At 40.3% G+C, this 19,466-nt stretch overlaps 1 protein-coding gene across 5 annotated transcripts in view; it reads left to right on the top strand.

Annotated features, from left to right (window-relative positions):
- Positions 1 to 19,466, top strand: part of NSMCE2 (NSE2 (MMS21) homolog, SMC5-SMC6 complex SUMO ligase) — a 231,202-nt gene that overhangs the window by 117,906 nt on the left and 93,830 nt on the right. For 3 of the 5 annotated variants that reach the window (XM_070477024.1, XM_070477021.1, XM_070477025.1), the window contains one exon: positions 337 to 420. The exons of 1 other annotated variant lie outside the window; for it this stretch is intronic. In XM_070477024.1, the coding sequence (XP_070333125.1) occupies positions 337 to 420 (84 nt within the window). The remainder of the gene's footprint in view (positions 1 to 336; positions 421 to 19,466) is intronic. One more of the 5 variants, XM_070477022.1, reaches the window with a different exon arrangement.

Genomic DNA, 19,466 nt, shown 5'->3' with positions numbered 1-19,466 from the left:
TTTCCATTCCACACTTCACCAGAAAAAGTCTTCCCAGAAGTAGTATGTTAGAACATCTTAATAATGTGTGCATTTCAGCTGAAGAGTACCAAATAATACTGTGTCAATGGTAGTAGACCCTTATCCTCTGGGTGAGTATTATTGGTTTGGTGAATTTCAGACCCATTTGGGTAAATGGAATGTGTGATGTTATGTAGATGCCACATACCGAGGACCCCCAACAGCTCGTTTCCAGTTCTGGCTTCACAGCCCCTTCACTTCTGGCTCTCATCTCGTTGTCAGCATCAATCCTGGCATCATACTCAAGTCACTTCCTAACCTGGGTCTCTCTTGCAGCAGTGAAACCCAAAGAAGATGGAGGACACAGTGAGTTCGACAAGATTAAGGATAAGGATGCAAGTAGAGCAGGCAATGAACGAGGTTATAGAATTTTTTTTTTCTTCCATTCTCATCTTTCTCTCTTTCCTCCAAACAGTCCCAGTAGCATTTGAAAGGGTTTCAAAATTCCATACACTGCTATGGAAAAAATAAAGCACAAGTTCTCAACACCATGTTTTTCTGCTTACCTATAACAGAATGTAAACCAGATTTCAATAAATCATTAACAGCAATACCTTGTCAAAAAAGATATCAGAGTAGATAACAGGGCAAAACTCATACAACTCTCAAGTGAATCCTGGAATTTTTAAAAAATTGATTCTTGCATTACATAAGTACACTATCAGGTGGGACTTTGGTAAATGGAAGTTTTTCCTCTTTCTCTCCTATTCCTCCCCTGTCACCCCAGCTTCCAGCCAGAATAATTGATCGCTACATTTCACTATAAATTTAGCAAGAAGGTACCTAGAGCAATCCTCAGTTATCAATTTGATTTAAAATAATCTATATTTTATTGGTAGATTAAGACATAAAGATCTCAAATAGGACAGAAAAATACAGAATCTCTAAGACTTACTTGGTTCTTTAAAGCTGTTGTTTTGACAATCACAATTTTGTCAATTTTATACAGTGGAGTTCTGCCGCAAAATAAGGCACATGTAAAATTCATGAGACTGCTGTCTCTGTGTTATCAGAGTTATTCTTGTAGACTGATGTTAAATGAATACTATGGGGATGAATTGCTCTATAGGTTTGTGGGCCATTCCTGATTATTTAGATGCTGCTTAACCAGTCAGTAAATTTTTCAGGCTTTTTGACCAGATTTACCATCCTCTGGCTTTTATTTCCTTTGGATGAAAGATGATGATAATGAGGAAAGGGTCCATTTTTCATTCCCACATGAACAAGATGTGTTTCACAGCCAGAGACAGCCTGAATGTAAGTAAGATAAGTCGCTATACTGAGGACCCAACAGGGCGTCCATAGTGAAAGTTAGCCTGGGTAGCACTAAAACACTCAAAATCAAGCCTATCACCACCTCTGAAGTACTTGTCCTACTTTAGTGAATCAGTAACAGGATCTTATGATACAAAAGTTAGCATCTTCTAAAGCAAACCAGGCTATGTAGTATGTTACATGCTATATGGAAATAACCTCCCCTCTGCCAAAAAAGAAAGAAAAATCATATTTCCTAGTTTCATTAAATATTTAGTGAGTAGAGGCTAACCATGGTCAACATTTATTTTTTAAAAAAAGCACAACTCTCAAAACTGCCTGTATTTCTTCAGAACTTAAGTACTTATTTCCTTACTTTATCAAAGTACATGATATCTTGTCAAGATTCTTGCAAATATGGAAATACATAAAGATTACTCTAAGACAGAGGAATAGAGTGAGCCAGAGAAAGATGGTTACCTGAAAAGTGATGCGCATTTGACTTACTCTTTTCCCTGTGTCTCATTCCTCCTGAGCCCAGGCCACTGCCTGCCTTTTTTCTTTCTTTCCTTCTGTCGAAGGTCAGTGTCGAGACAGAGATTCACTGGACAGAACTGAAAAGACAGACTGCTGAGACAGAATTATGCTGAAGTTGGGCAGCATTATGGCAAGCTGAAGATGCAGTTTTCAAAACTATACAGATATCTTCAGACTTGGACCTCCTTTGTAATGAAGCCCTAACCTTTCATAGGCTGGCTACATAAGGAGCCTATATGAAATGACAAAGGAGACCGAATTTCCCTTTCATTCTCTGTTCTATCTTTCTAAATTCTTTTTCTGGCATCGTCTGGTTTTCTTCATACCTGCTACAGCCCTCTTAACTTTCTGATTCTTGTCCCTTTCCAATAAAAGATTTACCATAAGGCTTGATATAATTAAGTCAGTCTCTGTGTATGTATATTAGTGTGTCTGTGTGTTGTGTTTATGTATCTACATTTTGTTTTTGTTCATTTTTAATATACTTCAGCAGATTTCTTTCTAACCAAATAAACTCCAAGAGGGATATTTTTTAAGTTTTTAGGATTATTGACTCTTCACACAGTCTAGAAACTACTCTAAAAAAATGTTGGGTACAATTTCATGGTGTTTATGGCCTCTTAGTATTTATTTATGGATTCCACTGGTTTCAGAGTCCCTGTGATGAAATTCCAAAGTTACCTACTTCCCATGGTCACTGGTGATATTCATTCACCAGACACTCATCAGATGCCTTCTCTGTGCCAGGCACTGTGCAGGGCATTGAGATACAGTGAAACAGACATTGGCCCACATATCAAAATGTATGGTGTAGCTGAGGAGACAGACAAGTAAACACACAGTTGTAATACAGTATATGTACTGTAGTAGGAAAAGTACAGGGTACTTCAGGGAGCACATGAGATGAGTGTTTAATTCAGCTTTGAGGCATCAAGAAATTCTCTTTACACTGATACCTGAGTTGTTCTAAGTAAAAGGAATGCTATGTACAAAGTCAAGAGAATTAGAAACATGTATCTGTTGAGAAATTTGGGTTTGATTTTAAAGGACCTTAAGTTGAGGGATGGTAAGAACTGATCTGTAACTGAAAAAAATAACTGACTCTGGTGTGAAGAATGGGTTGGGAGAAGCCGTACTCGAGGCTGGGAGACTTCACTAGTAGCCAGTAGACAGTAATCGTGACATTAACTGACAATGCGAATGAAAAGAGGACGAGTCGAAAGGATGTGAATTGGAAACCACAGTATTTAGTGATTGAATTCATTCCTTCAGCAGATACTTGTTGTGCTGCTTTGAGTTAGACACTCTGTGAGATGTGGTGAACTGTAGACACCATCTGTATCTTCAGGTCTAGTGGTTGTGACCCCCAGGCCCCTGGAGTGGACAGCTCAGTGGATGGTGGGTGCTGTCCTCCACAGATGGAGCAAACATATGTCTCCAATTAAAGGTTCCCAGACAAGTGCTTCTTGAAGCTATAAATGTACCTCCTGAGATTTCAGAATGTCCCTGCAGTTTTGAATTGCTCTGTCTGATGAGAGATGCTACTGATGGAAGAATGCTTCTGCAGAAACAGTATTCAGGGAGGAGCTTGAGAGCCACTGATAGAGATGACAGGTGGAGCCCCAAAGTAAATGAGATAGATTACCCAGGAAGAGTGTATAGAATGAGAGGAGAGGAAGGGTGAGGATCGGACCTGGCAGAACAATGGAGAAAGAAGAGGAACCTGGTGAGAAAGCCAGGAGTATGTGAAGAATGTAAAGTGTGTTCCAGGATGGAGCCAGTGGAACAGAAGGGAGGAGGCGCAGTGTGGCAGCAACAGTCAGCTTCAGGGCCTATCAGATAGGCCTCTGATAACCTGAGCTTACATATTAAATGTCACAGGTTCACCACCACTTTAGCTGAAGGGAATCTACATATCATGTGTGCGGGTGGCATAGAGTGGAGTGAGGGAGAAGTTGTCATCAATATGAAAGAAGGAGAGTAACTTTGTATCCAGTTAAGTGGTAGCACTATATGCTAAAAGCAACAGAGCATCACTTTAGATATCGACAGGAAAAGGTTGTCACTCAGATTTTACAGCCAGCTGAGGCATCTTGAAAGGGCAGCCCAGGGATCATCATTGACAGTGAATGACTTGCAAAATATCCCAGTCATGTGTTTGCCCTGGGGGTGGGGGGGGGGAAATTATACGAAGACTTGCGAGAGCCAAATAAGTAGTAAGAATAAAGAACCTGATAAGGGGAAGAAATGATAGTAGGATGGTTGTTTTTTTTAAGTGGTATGCATTTAATTGTGAATAAGAGTTGTTAATATAGTACTAAGTCATAAGTCACAGGACTTCCTAGTGGCTCAGACAATAAGGAGCCTGCCCGCAGTGTGGGAGACCCCGGTTCGATCCCTGGGTGGGGAAGATCCCCTGGAGAAGGAAATGGCAACCCACTCCAGTATTGCCTGGAAAATTCCATGGACAGAAGAGCCTGGCGGGCTACATTCCACGGGGTCGCAAGAGTTGGACACGACTGAGCACCTTCACTCACTCACTCATAAGACTAATGATAAATGAGTCCTCAAAAAAGAATACTGAAACAGACTTACAGTATTGGGGATCTGCGATTACAAAATGTTTCAGTAGTTTGGCAGGCAGAGGGAAGATGGAAGAGTGCAAGGAAATTTTTTTTTTAATATTATTTTCTTATTGACATTAATTAAGAAATAGCAGGATCAAGAAAGTAAAGTCAAGCAGTGCTTGAGTAGAAATAGGATGAATAACTTCCTAATCAGTTGGTTAAGAATGAGGGGGAAAGCAGAAGTTTTGGAAGCATAAAAAACAGAATACAGTTTAAAATTAAACCTGAACTTTCCACACAGTGACTACACTGTTCTGTTAAAAGACAAGGATTTGATTTTTTTTTTTAATCTAACCATAATATTATCCTGAGGCACACCTTTAAAAGAAAAAAAAGAGAGAGAGGTTTGTAACCATAGATGCGAAGGGAATTTTTTTTTAATGGATTTGAAAAGAGTAATATGTTTAATATTATAGCAGTGAATTAAATCTGCAAAAGGAATGGCCAAAAGTAGATTGAAAGCAAAAATAACCAAAATGGACTCAGAATGGTCAAAACTGTGAATGACATTTACAAAAATAAGATTAAAAGAAAGGTCCTTTCCTCCCCAAACATAAAAATGCTACACATATTAATTGTTAAATTTTGTCAGATCTTGAAAAAAATGGATATTTTCTGTGTTAGCTAGTCTGTTTTACACCTTGGGAAAATAGGGACCATTTCCTAGTTTATTTTAGGAAACTTGGATGTCTTATGACCAAATTCCATGTTTTGTCTTTTTCTTAAAAGTTAAGAACACTTTCACTTTATATAAATCTACACTTACGTAATCTTAAGTCAAATATTAACAAATAAAATCTGCCGCATATTGAAAGAGTTGTACATATGATAAATTTGGGTTTGTTTCAATAATGTACCATTTATCATTAGAAAATCCATTAAACCTGCCTGCCAGTGCAGGAGATGCAGGTTTGATCCCTGGTTTGGGAAGATCCCTTGAAGAAGGAAATGGCAATCCAGTCCTGTATTCTTGCCTGGGAAATCCCATAGACAGAGGGTCCTGGCAGGCAGGCTACAGTTCATGGACTCAAAAAAGAGTTGGACACAACTTAGCGACTAAACAACAACATATTCTGTTAGACCTTTTTGGTCGTGATAAAAGGAAAAGTGCTTGGAAAGATTTATGAACTGAAGGATAATGTCTCTCTGTTTCTGAGACAATAAAGACAAAAGCAACTGCTTCAAACTTGCAAGCATTCAGCAAAGCATAACGTTTAGAAGATGTTTTTGAAAGTTTTATATACAAAGAACTGAAACTTCAAGGGGTGAGACTCTACTTCATTACAGTACTTAATACATTAAGTGTTTGCAGCCAGAGTTCAGTTGTACTAATAAGGCTCACGAACGTTTTTGAAGTGCTTCTTGCAAGCTAGATGTTTTTCTGATGCCTTACGTGTACTATCTCCTATACTGCTGAAAACAGTCATCTGAAGTAGGTACAGATAGTATTTTACATATTTTGCAGATATGACTACCGAGGTACAGGAAGTCTTAGTAGCTTGCCCCAGGGCGCCCAGCTAATAATTGGCAGAACCAGCTTTGCAACTCAGTCTAGTGCCAGAGTCCACTTTGCTAAGCATTATGTTGTACCAAGCCTCTTAATTTTCTGACTCACTGGATTTCTCAGAAAAAAAAAGAAAAAAAGGCTCAGGGAGGGGATAAATTTAACTTAATCTGTGTGAAGAATAAATTTGGATGATAGCTTTTCAACTCACAGCTGAAAATCCATTGAGAGTTTGTGAGGAATACTTTTCTCACCTGCATTCAGTCTTTGCTGAAAGGTCCTTGTGGCAAGTGTTTAGAGCTGAAGTTTTATTCTGTTGCCAAAATAACTCCTAGAAAAATCACTTTGAAGAATTTTTAAGTAAAATATTTCCCTGTTTACTCCAAAACAAATTAGTGGACTTTGAATGTCCCTCATTTCATCCACAAGGCTGGTTTTTCTCCATCTGTGACTAAAAAAGCGGTTTGATCAGCGTGGCGCACGTTGAATTCTTGTTTCGTACACCACTTAGGCTGGAAGGCAAATGTTTTCATCAAGCAAGAATAGTCAGTGCTTATGTTGATCAAAGCTTTTAAGCAAAAAAATTGTTTCCCTCAACATCAAAAACACCAAAACCAATTATAAAATGGGCAGAGACTGAAGATACATTTTTCCAAAGACATACAGATGGCCAAGAGGCACATGAAAAGATGATCATTGCTAATCATCAGAGAAATGCAAATCAAAACCACAGCAAGACAACACCTCACACCTGCCAGAATGGCTGATATCAAAAAGACAACAAATAATAAGTGTTGGCGAGGATGTGGAGAAAAGGGAAGCCTGTGCACTGTTGGTGGGAAGGTAAATTGGTGCAACTATTATGGAAAACAGTATGGAGGATTTTAATAAAGTTGAAAATAAAAGTACCATAAAATTCAGCAATTCCACTTCAGGGTATTTTTCTGAAGAAAACAAAAACACTAGTTCGAAAAGATATATAAACCCCTATGTTTACTGCAACATTTTTTACAAGAGCCAAGATATGGAAGCACACTAAGTGTCCATTGGTAGATGAATGAATGAATAATAAAGAAATTATATATAAACACATATATAATGGACTATTAGCCATAAAAAGAATGAAATCTTGCCATTTGCAACAACGTAGATGAACTAAGTGAAATAAGTCAGACTGAAAAAGATAAATACCATGTGATTTCACTTATATGTAGAATCTAGAAAAGAAAACAAACGAACAAACATAACTAAACAGAAACAGACTCACAGATACAGAGAACAAGCAGGTGGTTGCTAGAGGGTTGGGGTGTGAGGGGATGAGTGAAATAGGTAAGGGAGATTAAGAGGTAGAAACTTCTACTTACAAAGTAAATGAGTCATGGGGATGAAATGTACAGCATAAGGAATACAGTCAATAATACTGTAATAACTTTGTATGGTGACAGATGGTAACTAGACTTGGTGCGGCGATGCTTTTGTAATGTATAGAAATAGTGAATCACTACGTTGTACACCTTCGACTAACAGTGTTGTAGGTCAGTTCTACTTCAATTAAAATTTTTTTTGCTCCAAAATCTGCCATTGTTTTAACATTTTAAGTTTGGGATTTAAAAAAAAAAATACTTTAAGCATTAAAGGGAGGATTGAGGTGGTTTTATTTTTTTCAAGCTTATTTAAAGGTGGCATGGACTTTTAAAAACATTGAGGAAAACTACTTTAAATGTATGCCTATGCCTGTTGATATGGAAATGTAAAGATGCTCACAATGGATTTTCCAAAAACAGCATGCCTTCTACATCCTTTCAGATTTTTCTAGCCCTCTAATCAGAAAACTGAGATGCTGCAATCTTATAATACTCTTGAATTTCTTTTTATCATTCTCTTTTTTAAAGTAAACATGGTATATCTCAGTTGATAGCTGTTGAAATGTTTATAGCATGAGTCTATTATTTCCTTATAGGTGAACAGTCATTAATTTAAAATAACCCAGTTTTACTTGTTTCATTTTTATTCTCAAGAATTCAGGTTTACCTGAAATTACTATAGCTATAATTTTTTCTGATTATCACTTGTTTGTCATGTTACTTCCAAACATTTATCAGTTTTCATATTTTAAATCAATCTGAATCTTGATCTTTAAATAGTGAGGCTTATGTTGATAATAATGTTGTTTATAAATGTTTATGAATGGGCTTCCCTCATAGCTCAGTTGGTAAAGAATCCGCCTGCAATGCAGGAGACCCCAGTTTGATTCCTGGGTTGGGAAGATCCACTGGAGAAGGGATAGGATAACCATTACGATATTCTTGGGCTTCCCTTGTGGCTCAGCTGGTAAAGAATCCACCTGCAATGCAGGAGACCTGGGTTCAGTCCCTGGGTTGGGAAGATTCCAGGGAGAAGGGAAAGCCTACCCACTTCAATATTCTGGCCTGGAGAATTTCATTGACTGTATAGTCCGTGGGGTTGCAGAGTCAGACACGACTGAGCGACTTTCACCTGTCACTATATTATAATAAATGTTTGTGCAGTATGATCCCATTTTTATAAAATAGATTCAAATCTCTGACGTGCCATATGAAAAAGAACCTAAAAAAATCCCTCAGTTATTAAAAGTGTTGTCTTTGACATTGAAACTGCAAGTGATTTAAATTTTTATTTATATATTTGTTCACAGTTTTTCTGGTAAAAATATACTGTTACCTATTTTTTAAAAATTTAATGAGGGAGCAAGACAGTAAGCTATGAAACAAAGTATACAAATGTCAAAAGCTATCTTATGTACCAGCCATACCATTAGAAAGTATAATGCAGGGATTCCTTGGTGGTCTAGTAGTTAAAACCCACTTTCCAATGCAGAAGACGCAGGTTCAGTACCTGGTCAGGGAACTAAGATCCCACATCCCATGGGGCAACAAAGCCCACTTGACAGAACTAGAGAGAAGACCATGAGCTTGAACGGAAGATCCTGAATGATGCAAGAAAAACCGGGCTCGGCCATTTAAGCAAATATATAAACATTAAAAATATATGAATTTTTAAAAAGGAAGTACATGGGGGGCGCAAAATAAACAAGCAGATAATACATTCACAATAATAATATAAAATGCCCATAAGTGAGCTAAGAAATATGTAGATCTTTCCTAAAAATAAACTTAAATTTTTCTGAGGTACTTGAGACGGTGGAAAATTGTATCACAAGTCTCAAAAAGAAGACAGTGTTTTATTTATTTATTTTTCCATTTATTTTTATTAGTTGGAGGCTAATTACTTTACAGTATTGTAGTGGTTTTTATCATACATTGACATGAATCAGCCATGGATTTACATGTCTTCCCCATCCCGATCCCCCCTCCCACCTCCCTCACACCCGATCCCTCTGGGTCTTCCCAGTGCACCAGGCCTGAGCACTTGTCTCATGCATCCAGCCTGGGCTGGTGATATGTTTCACCCCAGATAATATACATGTTTTGATGCTGTTCTCTCGAAACATCCCATCCTCACCTTCTCCCACAGAGTCCAAAATTCTGTTCTGTACATCTGTGTCTCTTTTTCTGTTTTGCATATAGGGTTATTATTACCATCTTTCTAAATTCCATATATATGCATTAGTATACTTTATTGGTCTTTATCTTTCTGGCTTACTTCACTCTGTATAATGGGCTCCAGTTTCATCCATCTCATTAGAACTGATTCAAATTAGTTCTTTTTAATGGCTGAGTAATATTCCATGGTGTATATGTACCACAGCTTCCTTATCCATTCGTCTGCTGATGGGCATCTAGGTTGCTTCCATGTCCTGGCTGTTATAAACAGTGCTGCGATGAACATTGGGGTACACGTGTCTCTTTCAGATCTGGTTTCCTTGGTGTGTATGCCCAGGAGTGGGATTGCTGAGTCATATGGCAGTTCTATTTCCAGTTTTTTAAGAAATCTCCACACTGTTCTCCATAGCGGCTGTGCTAGTTTGCATTCCCACCAACAGTGTAAGAGGGTTCCCTTTTCTCCACACCCTCTCCAGCATTTATTGCTTGTAGACTTTGGATAGCAGCCATCCTGACTGGCATGTAATGGTACCTCATTGTGGTTTTGATTTGCATTTCTCTGATAATGAGTGATGTTGAGCATCTTTTCATGTGTTTGTTAGCCATCTGTGTAGAAGACAGTGTTTTAAATGAGAGAGACTTGAATATGTTTAAATTCTAATGCAAAAAAAGAAGGAAGTTAAATTTCCACACAATGGAAGAAATGATATTTTTTAAGGAGGATCAGTAGCGTTTGGTGCCTGAGTAGGTGTGGACCTTGAATAAAAACTCAGAAGTAGTGATATTTCCAAATTTTCAACTTAGGTTCCTAGGCAGAAGAGGGTCTCATTAACTAATAAGAGCTGAATAGCAACCATTTATTGAAGGCCTATTATGTATGAGACCTGTGATAGTTATTTCCATAAATTAGCTGAATTAATCTTTACTACCAGTAAAGTTATTAGCCCCACTTTTTAGATAAAGAAGCAGACTTTTTGAATAACAATAGATCATTTGACTGAAGTCTGACAGGCGGGCTGTGTCAAAGCTTGCGATTTGAACTTGGACATGTAGTCTAAAGTCTTTTCTTCATTATATACTCCAGGATGCCATCACAACCAGACAGACCCTGGAAGGAGAAGCAGGCTTTGGGTAAGGACAGTGAGTTTGTCTTTTTAACATACTGAGTTTAAGAGATTAACACAATATCAGTTTGGAGGTAAACCATGGCAAATATGGTCTGGGGAAAGACAGCTACAATATTCTTACCAGGTGGTGGTTGAAACCTTGCAAATAGATGAGATTGCCCAGGGGGAGAGAGTAAACAGCAAAAAAAAGAGGCCGGAACTAATTCTGGGAACACCAACAATTAAGTAAGTTAAAAGAAGCTAATGTATGAAACTGGAAAGGGATGGTAGATAGGAACAAGTGGGCAAAATAAACACACTGTATTTCATCAGTGTGTGTATTTCATCGGTATACGTATATTCATTGATTTGGCTGTGTTGGGTCTTAGTTGTCCACATAGGACCTTTAGTTGCTGTGTCTGGGCTTCTCTTTAGTTGAGGTGCTCAGGCTTAGTTGCCACATGGCATGTGGGATCTTAGTTCGCCAACAAGGAACTGAACCTGCATCCCCTGCATTGGAAGGTGGATACTTAACCCCTGGACCACTAGGGAAGTCCCTCTTCAGTTTTTAAGACAAGTATTTTCATGTTTTAATATCGCTAAAATTGGTATATATCTTACTATCATCTTGTAACTGGCAGCAATTTTTTTTTCTGCTTAGTGTGGAAAATAATGGTGCATTTTATAACTGAAGAAACACAGTTGACCCTCAAACAACACATTTTTGAACTACATGGGTCCACTTATACTCAGATTTTTCACCTGGGTAGAGGGGTCAGTGCCCCTAACCTCCACGTTGTTCAAGGGTCAGCTGTATTTTAATGTCGTTAATGGTTTGAAAATCAATTGTGTGAATCTGTTTCTAAATTATTTTATCATAAGAGCACATGTTTCACCTGTATGGTTTATGTAAGCAGTACCTAAGTTAAATTAAATGAACAATTACATGTGTAATGAGCAGTTCATAAGTTCAGGACTCAAGCTCTGGAGCAGAGCAGGGTGGTTCAGATCACCCTCACCTGTTCCTTGAGCAGATCTCTTTACTGCCTTGAGCCTTGCTTTTCTTTACTGTAATACAAGGATTCACAAGTGGAACTTATATCTAAAGACTGTGGTGGGGAATAAAAGTACACATATAGCACCTAATATTGTGCCTGGCAGTTGGTAGACTAACCGTCAACTGTAGCTATTATTACTGGGGTTTTTTGTATTGCTATTTCTGATGGCAAAGAAATAACTGTCCTTCCCTTTGCACCCCAGGGTAATGCCATGTCTCTTTAAGCTAGGTTCCATCTGAAATAGGCAAATATGTTGGAAAATTTTTTAAGCTTATGTGAACTCCATGTTGTCTTGTCTTGAAGGATGTTGAACTATTATCTATTAGGGAATCTGAATTAGCAGGTGTACACAGATTCTGAATGGTCTTCTCCAGTGGCTCAGGTGTAAAGAATCCACCTGCAATGCCAGAGGTGTAGGAGACGGAGGTTCAATCCCTGGGTCAGGAAGATCCCCTGGAGGAGGGCACGGCAGCCCTCTCCAGTATTCTTGCTGGGAAAATCCCATGGACGGAGGAGCCTTGTGGGCTATGGTCCATGGGGTCACAAAGAGTCAGACACAACTGAGTATGCACACATGAGCACACACAGATTCTACATTTTGTGCCCAATGTCTTGCTTATAGTTGGTACATAAAGTACTGTGATAATGATTAACCCCTCGGGACAGTCTTTCTTTCTGCTGTAAACAATAAAGATGCAGGCTTTCTGGGTGGATGTTTGGAAATTCCTATAGTATGTTTCAGATGGATTGCAAGAGTTTTGGATTTTTTTCTTTTTCTTTCCAGTTTATCTCTGATCTGTTACTAAGGATCTTGTTTTTTCTCAGTTGTCACATTGGGCAAGACGTAGTCACTGCATAAACATTGGGTAGGGAATGCAGATAATGTTATAAATATACCTTGGTTTGTCTAGTGAAACCAGCATCCCATGTGACTTACCTTTACTAGAGAATTGCTAAATTAGTGTTGTACCCTTCCTTCTGATAGCTTAAAATGAAGTTGTATAGGCAGTCTGATTTATAAACTATTTAGGAAGTTACCTTTCCTCAGCATTCTGCCACACAGGAAAGAATTCTGGGGAGTTGGGGGGAGGGGGGTCGGTGTGGAGTTCATTCCCTAGGGGAAAACTGATTTTACTTTCTTGGTAAAATGCTTCTGTGTGTTCAGTGAATTGACAATCCCCACCAATTTGGGAGGATGGGGGTATTTATAGTCATTATAACTTCTCCTATAAGTTTATCTAATGTTTTGAAAACTCCTCAGAAAGCATAGAATAAATTAAATATTTTCAAGTCTAAATGTGTGTTTCTAAAGCTATAATTAGTTTTCTCTCTGTTTTCAGCAAGCTGATTTTTTAAAAAATTTGTTCAGAATTCAACTTTTAGAATTAGGTTTGTAATTTGAAACTTATAATGTCAGATTATTTCATTTCCTTTGACTTTGATAATTTAATGATTCAAACTCAGGTTCCTCTATTGTTCACACTTGTGTTTGAGTCAGTCATGTTTAAAGATGCCTCATAACTGAGATCTTATGCATCCTCCCGTGTTCTATTTAATGGTTGGATGCATGTCAGTGCATAGCATTTGAGTCACTGATGTGCCACAGAACATTTTACTCAGACACATAGTGCATCATCAGATGACTGAATTACAATGATAGTTGTAAATGGGACCCAGCTTACAAAAGTAAATAGTGTTCCCCTTTAAAAGAAAGAAAATGAACAATGCTCATCATTCAGACTCTGAGGTTTAATTAACTGACTTGCTAAAGGAAAGAAAGTGAGCAAATAAATAGCATGTACTTCACATATATAGTAAATTATGAATTGCTTTTTTATGTAACTGACACACATAGAGTCTTTGCTGTCTTTTATCTGTGCACCTCAGGTTTTTTGTTTGGTTTGATTTGGTAAAATGAAAGACTATAATTTGATTATCTTATAATAAATCCCTCCAACTTCTAAAATGCTGTAAGACTTTCAGGCTAATTTCCTTTGAGCCTTAATCCTCTTGCTAATTGATAACTGGGTTGTCTGGAATCAGCCTCCTTGGTGCAAGTTAATGTGAAGTTCTATGATGGTAGATTGGTCCAGGAATGAAAAAATTTGTTCAGCAAACACATAGCATGACCTTGAGTTCCTCAAAGAGCTCATGGTCCAATAGAAGAGTATGGTGGTTTTAAAACATGGCCCCCCAAAGTCTCTGACACGCCTCTCATCAGAAGGTAGGACTCTAACCCTCCTCCCCTTGAATCTGGGCCCTGTGCCTGGGTGACCATACATTATAGCAGAAGTCTGTTGCATTTCTGGGCTTTCCCAGTGGCTCAGCAGTAAAGAATCGCCTGCAATAGAGGAGCCACAGAAGACATGGGTTCCATCCCTGGGTCAGGAGGATCCCCTGGATACATGGCAACCCATTCCAATATCCTCGTCTGGGAAATCCCATGGACAGAAGAGCCTGGCAGGCTGCAGTTTATGGGGTCGCAAAGAGTCAGAAACGACTGAAGAGCCTTAGCCCACATGCATGCATACATTCCATTTCTACTCAGAAACTGTATCAGTTTCTGGACTCAGGCCTTAAGAACCTAGCAGCTTGCACTTCCTGTCGCTTGGAACACTTACTCCTGGAACCCAGCTACCATGTCATGAAGAAGTCTGAATGGCCCCAGTCAAACACCCCGGTTGGAGAGGAACTAACAGCCAATACCCGCTTGTCAGTTCTGTGAATGAACCATCGAGGGAGTAGCTTCAGCGTCAGGAGAGCTGCCCTGGCTGACACTGCGTGGAGCAAAGACAAGCGCTTCTCACCAAGCCCTGCCCAGGTTGAAGATTTGTGAGCAAAATATGTGACTAATGTGTTAAGCCACCAAGATTTTTTTATCAAAACGAGGAAGTTAGCAGTTTTGAAGCAATTTAGATTTGCAGTGATGGCAACATGCACTCACAGGCACACTGAGGACAGACACCTCGTCCTTCCTGCACCGTCAGGGAAGACTCCTCAGGGAGATGACGGGTCAGCTGAGCCCTGAGTGAGGAAGGGTTAGCCAGGTCGGGGGAAAGAGCGGTGTGTTCTGGATGGAAGGGACAGCAGTGTGGCCGGAAGTGGAGGCACGGAGCAGCCTGCTGAGTACGGGGAGTTATGAGCACTCAGTAGTTACTGCAGCATAAAGCTGGAGATAGGAAGTTACTGATGATGTAGTCAGAGAGGTGGGCCAAGATTGAAACGTGGCAGGCCAACAGTGAAGGCATACTGTGACTAGACAATTTGGTTTTTCTGTTATTGTCCTAAGTAATACTGGAGCAATCTAATCAGATTTGTGTTTTAGACAGATCCTTCTACCATTGTGAAGAAAGTAGATTTAAGGGTTTTAAAACTTGGAGCAGGAAGACCAGCTAGATGATCATGGAGGAAGTATAGAAAAGGACAGTGAGAGCCTGAATTGATACTACAGTAGTTGGAGTGGGAAAGGAAAAATGGATTCAAGAAATATTTAGGGGGTTAAAAGATAAGGGCGTATTTAGGAGGCAGAAAGGATAATACTTAGGAACTATGGAGAGAAGGAGCAGAGGAAGACTGAGAATGCTAAGGTGACTGGCTAGGTGCCAGTGCCAACCGAAGGGCGCAAAGGAGAGTGTGAGGGAGAGTATACAAGTCAAAAATTAGAGGAGATTCAAGCTAGAAAGATTTGGCAGTCACTGTCACAAAGGTGGTACTAGAAATTATTAACTGATGAGCTCCAGGGGTGAAGCCCTCGGAGTACCTTGAGGTTTAAAGGATGGTCAGGGACTTCCCTGATGGTTCAGTGGTTAAGACTCCATGCTTCCATTGCAGGAGGCACGGGTTCAATCCCAGGTCAGGGAACCAAGATGCCACATGCCACATGGCATAGCCAATTAAAAAAAAAAAAAAGATGAAAAGGAGCTCACAACAGATTCAAGAAGTTCCAAGAAAGAGTTGACCCAGAAACCAAAAGAGTAGAGCTTCAAGGATAAGGTGATCTTGTGTTTCAAATGTAATCAATCAGTCCAGTAAGATGAGCATACATGAGAAGTCAATGATGACTTCAACCAGGCTGGGCAAAGCCAGTAATCAGTGGATAGAGCAATGGGAAGTAAGAAAATAGGCACAGATGGTACAGGGAAGGGATGAGAAGTAACTGGAGAAGAACACAGGGGCATGAGAAGGTTTGGTACTGGTGCTCGTGGTGGTTTTCTGTTCAGTTCAGTCGCTCGGTCGTGTCCAACTCTGCGACCCCATGAATCGCAGCACACCAGGCCTCCCTGTCCATCACCAGCTCCCAGAGTTTGCTCAAACTCATGTCCATTGAGGTGGTGATGCCATCCAACCATCTCATCCTCTATTTTAGGGGGACAGAAAATTGATAAATTCCCAAGGAACTCATGCCAGTAAAGGGGAAAAAATTGAAGAGTGATGAAGAAGAAGGCATGAGGCCTTCTTGGAAGAAGATTGGGAGATTGGGACTAACATGTACATACTACTATATATAAAATAAATAATAAGGACCTACTGTATAGCCCAGGAAACTCAATACTCTGTAATGGCCTATATGGGAAAAGAATCTAAAAAGTGGGTGTATGTATAACTGATTCACTTTCCTGTACACCTGAAAGTAACACAGCATTGTAAATCAACTATACTCCAATAAAAAGTGAAAAGAAGAAGAACTTGTGATCCATACAGTAACCTCCAGTTGGAGATAAAGGAGCAGAGGGTCAAGGACAGTCCTTTGAGGCTGGAGGAATACCATAAACGGAGATGTATGTCGTGATATACAGATTGGACAGGGTTGCCACAGGCTTTGTGGTTGGAGTGCCAAGAACCTTGGCTGGGTCTCCCCAGAGAATTGTGGGATAGCAGCATTTTAGTCCTTGCTGGTCTGCTCCTGTTAAGGCAGCGTCCACAAATTTAACAGTAATAACTATTATAAAAATGCAGTCAGTGTCTGACTCTTTGTGACCCATGGACTGTAGACCACCAGGCTCCTCTGTCCATGGAATTTTTCAAGCAAGAATCCTAGAGTGGGTTGTCATCTCCTACTCCAGGGGATCTTCCCAACCCTGGAGTCGAACCCTTTTCTCTAGCATCTCTTGCATTGGCAAGCAGATTCTTTACCACCGCACTACCTGAGAAGCCATACCATGAAGATAGTAGCTTATGTTACTATGGGCTTTGTAGTTTTTAATGTGGTGTTCTCAACAACTCTGACAGAAAGATAGGTAGATCATGTCATTCCAGTTAATAGTCTAGAAAGTGGGAATCTCAGAAGTCAAGCTCATGTGGCTAGTAAGTGGCTGAGATGATCATAGAAATCAGATTCTTCTGACTCCTAACTTTTTTCACCTGTGCCAACTGCAGTCTTAGAACTAAACCTAGGTTGGGTTCACTGAATCCAACCTCCCCTTTTAGAGATGAAGCAACTGAGGCAGCACAGGAAAGAGAATGTGGATGTTGCTCTCAGGTTTTTGGGGGGGCCAGCTCTGAGGTGGAGGTGAGGATGAAGAAGCCCACCAGGGAGTGCGCTGGGGCCTGACACCCCTGGAAGGGAGAGGAAGGAAGCAGGGCTGGGCAGAAGAAGAAGTCAGGCTGGGAGGACATGGCCTCAGCAGAAGCTGCAGGGAGTTCTGAAAATGGAGGACCCTTCAGAGCTGTCCTGAGCTGGGGGCATGAGGCCAGGCATTTATACCTTGGGGACCAGCCATTGGATGCCAGTCACCCCAGGACGAAGGCATGAGCCTGGGCAAGGTGACTCTCTTCACCTAAAGTGGTCCCCAAAGGCGGCTGAGAGTAGAGGGCTCTCTGTCAGCGGTGCTCTCAGCCACCTCATTCCTAAGGAGTGTCTTTGGAATCAGCCCCACAAGGCTTTAAATCCTGTCTCAACTGCTTCCGAGCCGCTCAATTAGCTAGTTACTGTGAGGTGGATTCTGGGTAGTTGTCTTTAAGCCTCAGGATCCTCTCCCAGAAAATAGAAAAAATAATGTGAGAACTCACCAAGCCTTAATTTCCTTATTTGTGAAACAGGAAGAATAATTGGACCATCCTTTGAGGGAGAGCTTGTTAAGAGGATCCAGCGAGGTCATAAAGTTACCAGAGTACTGGTCACGTTTAGAAAATTAGTTGTTATTATCACACCATAGTTGGGCGGCAGATACATAATACTTGCCATGAAAGTTACTCCATAAATATTTTATTTAAAAATGTTCCAGAAAGATTCAGTGACTTCCTAGAGGCCAAAGTCTGTACCAGAGCCAGAGTTGGAATGCATCATACTCTCGAGTTCAGGCTTCAAGTCCAGAAACAGGAGGAGGTCTCTGTGTGGTGAGTCAGAGTGTAGTGTAAGGGAGTGGGCCCTTGAATGTGACTTCACCTGGGAGAGTCATTCCTTAGGCTAGTCACTGGTGGGAGCCCAGTGTGCACATATGTGCTCCAGAATGGAACCAGGAAGATAGGGTGAAAGATGGGGTCAACTGCGTGGCAGTGCTGCAACAGATAGCACTGGCAGAAAGATCACAGTTTGTTCACTTTGATTCGTTGGGGCCAAATGTAACAGTATATCATACATGTGCTATGTTGTCATGTTAGTCGCACAGTCATATCTGACTGTCTGCAACCACATGGACTACAGCCCGCCAGCTCCTCTGTCTGTGGAATTCTCTAGGCAAGGTTACTGGAGTGGGTTGCTGTTCCCTTCTCCAGGAGATCTTCCCGAGCCAGGGACTGAAGCTGGGTCTTCCCATATTGCAAACAGATTTTTTACCATCTGAGCCTCCAGGGAAGCCCATATAATATGTGTATATATATATACACACACACATATATATACATACATGTATATATATATATACACACACACATATATATATACATACATATACATATATATCATATGTTACATACTAGGACTTCCCAGGTGGTGCTAGCGGTAAAGAACCAGCCTGCCAAGGCAGGAGACATAAAGAAACCCGGGTTTGATCCCTGGGTCGAGAAGATCTCCTGGAGGAGGACATGGCAACCCACTCCAGTAATCTTGCCTGGAGAATCCCATGGACAGAGGAGCCTGGGGGGCTACAGTCCATAGGGTCGCAAAGAGTTGGACACGACTGAAGCAACTTAGCATGCATGCATATACTCTATATTATATACTATTATATTTAGCCCCAGTGAATCAAAGTAAACAAACTATAATCTTTTTGCCTCCCATGGATTGGGAAATCTGGCAGATTGAAGTCCAGAGTGTCGCAAAGAGTTTGCCAGAACTAAGCAGTTAAGCACAGACACACATACGCAGACACACATATGTATTATATATGTATATAATATATATGCATACATATATAATGACTGAACAACAACCAATATATATACGATTGCATTTTTGTGCATCCCCAGCAGATCTGGATTCCAGTCCTGTGGGCTCCCTCACTTACTGGATCCTGGACCAGGGATAATTCACTCCCCTTCTCTGGGCTGGAGTTTCCTGTATAAAATGAGAATTTGGATCTAGGAGAGCCCCTTACTATTCTCACATGGTTTAACTCTTTCCTTCCAAGTATACCATACCACACAGATAATGCTACTTCAGAGCAGGGCTGTGTTAGCCCATATGTGAATGATCTTACTCATTTCATGTGTCCCAAGGAGTACTGCAGGCTGAAGGATGCCTGCAGACAAAAGAGCTGGCAAAGAAATCCTGATATTTACATTTCAGTGAAGAAGGGCAGAAAAACCTGTTTTATGTGTCAACCCAAGTACTTCATGGG

This window comes from Odocoileus virginianus, chromosome 15, assembly GCF_023699985.2.
Source record: "Odocoileus virginianus isolate 20LAN1187 ecotype Illinois chromosome 15, Ovbor_1.2, whole genome shotgun sequence".
Lineage (NCBI taxonomy): Eukaryota > Metazoa > Chordata > Mammalia > Artiodactyla > Cervidae > Odocoileus > Odocoileus virginianus.
Note: the sequence above shows the minus strand (reverse complement) of the source record. Positions and strands in the feature narration are given on the sequence as shown.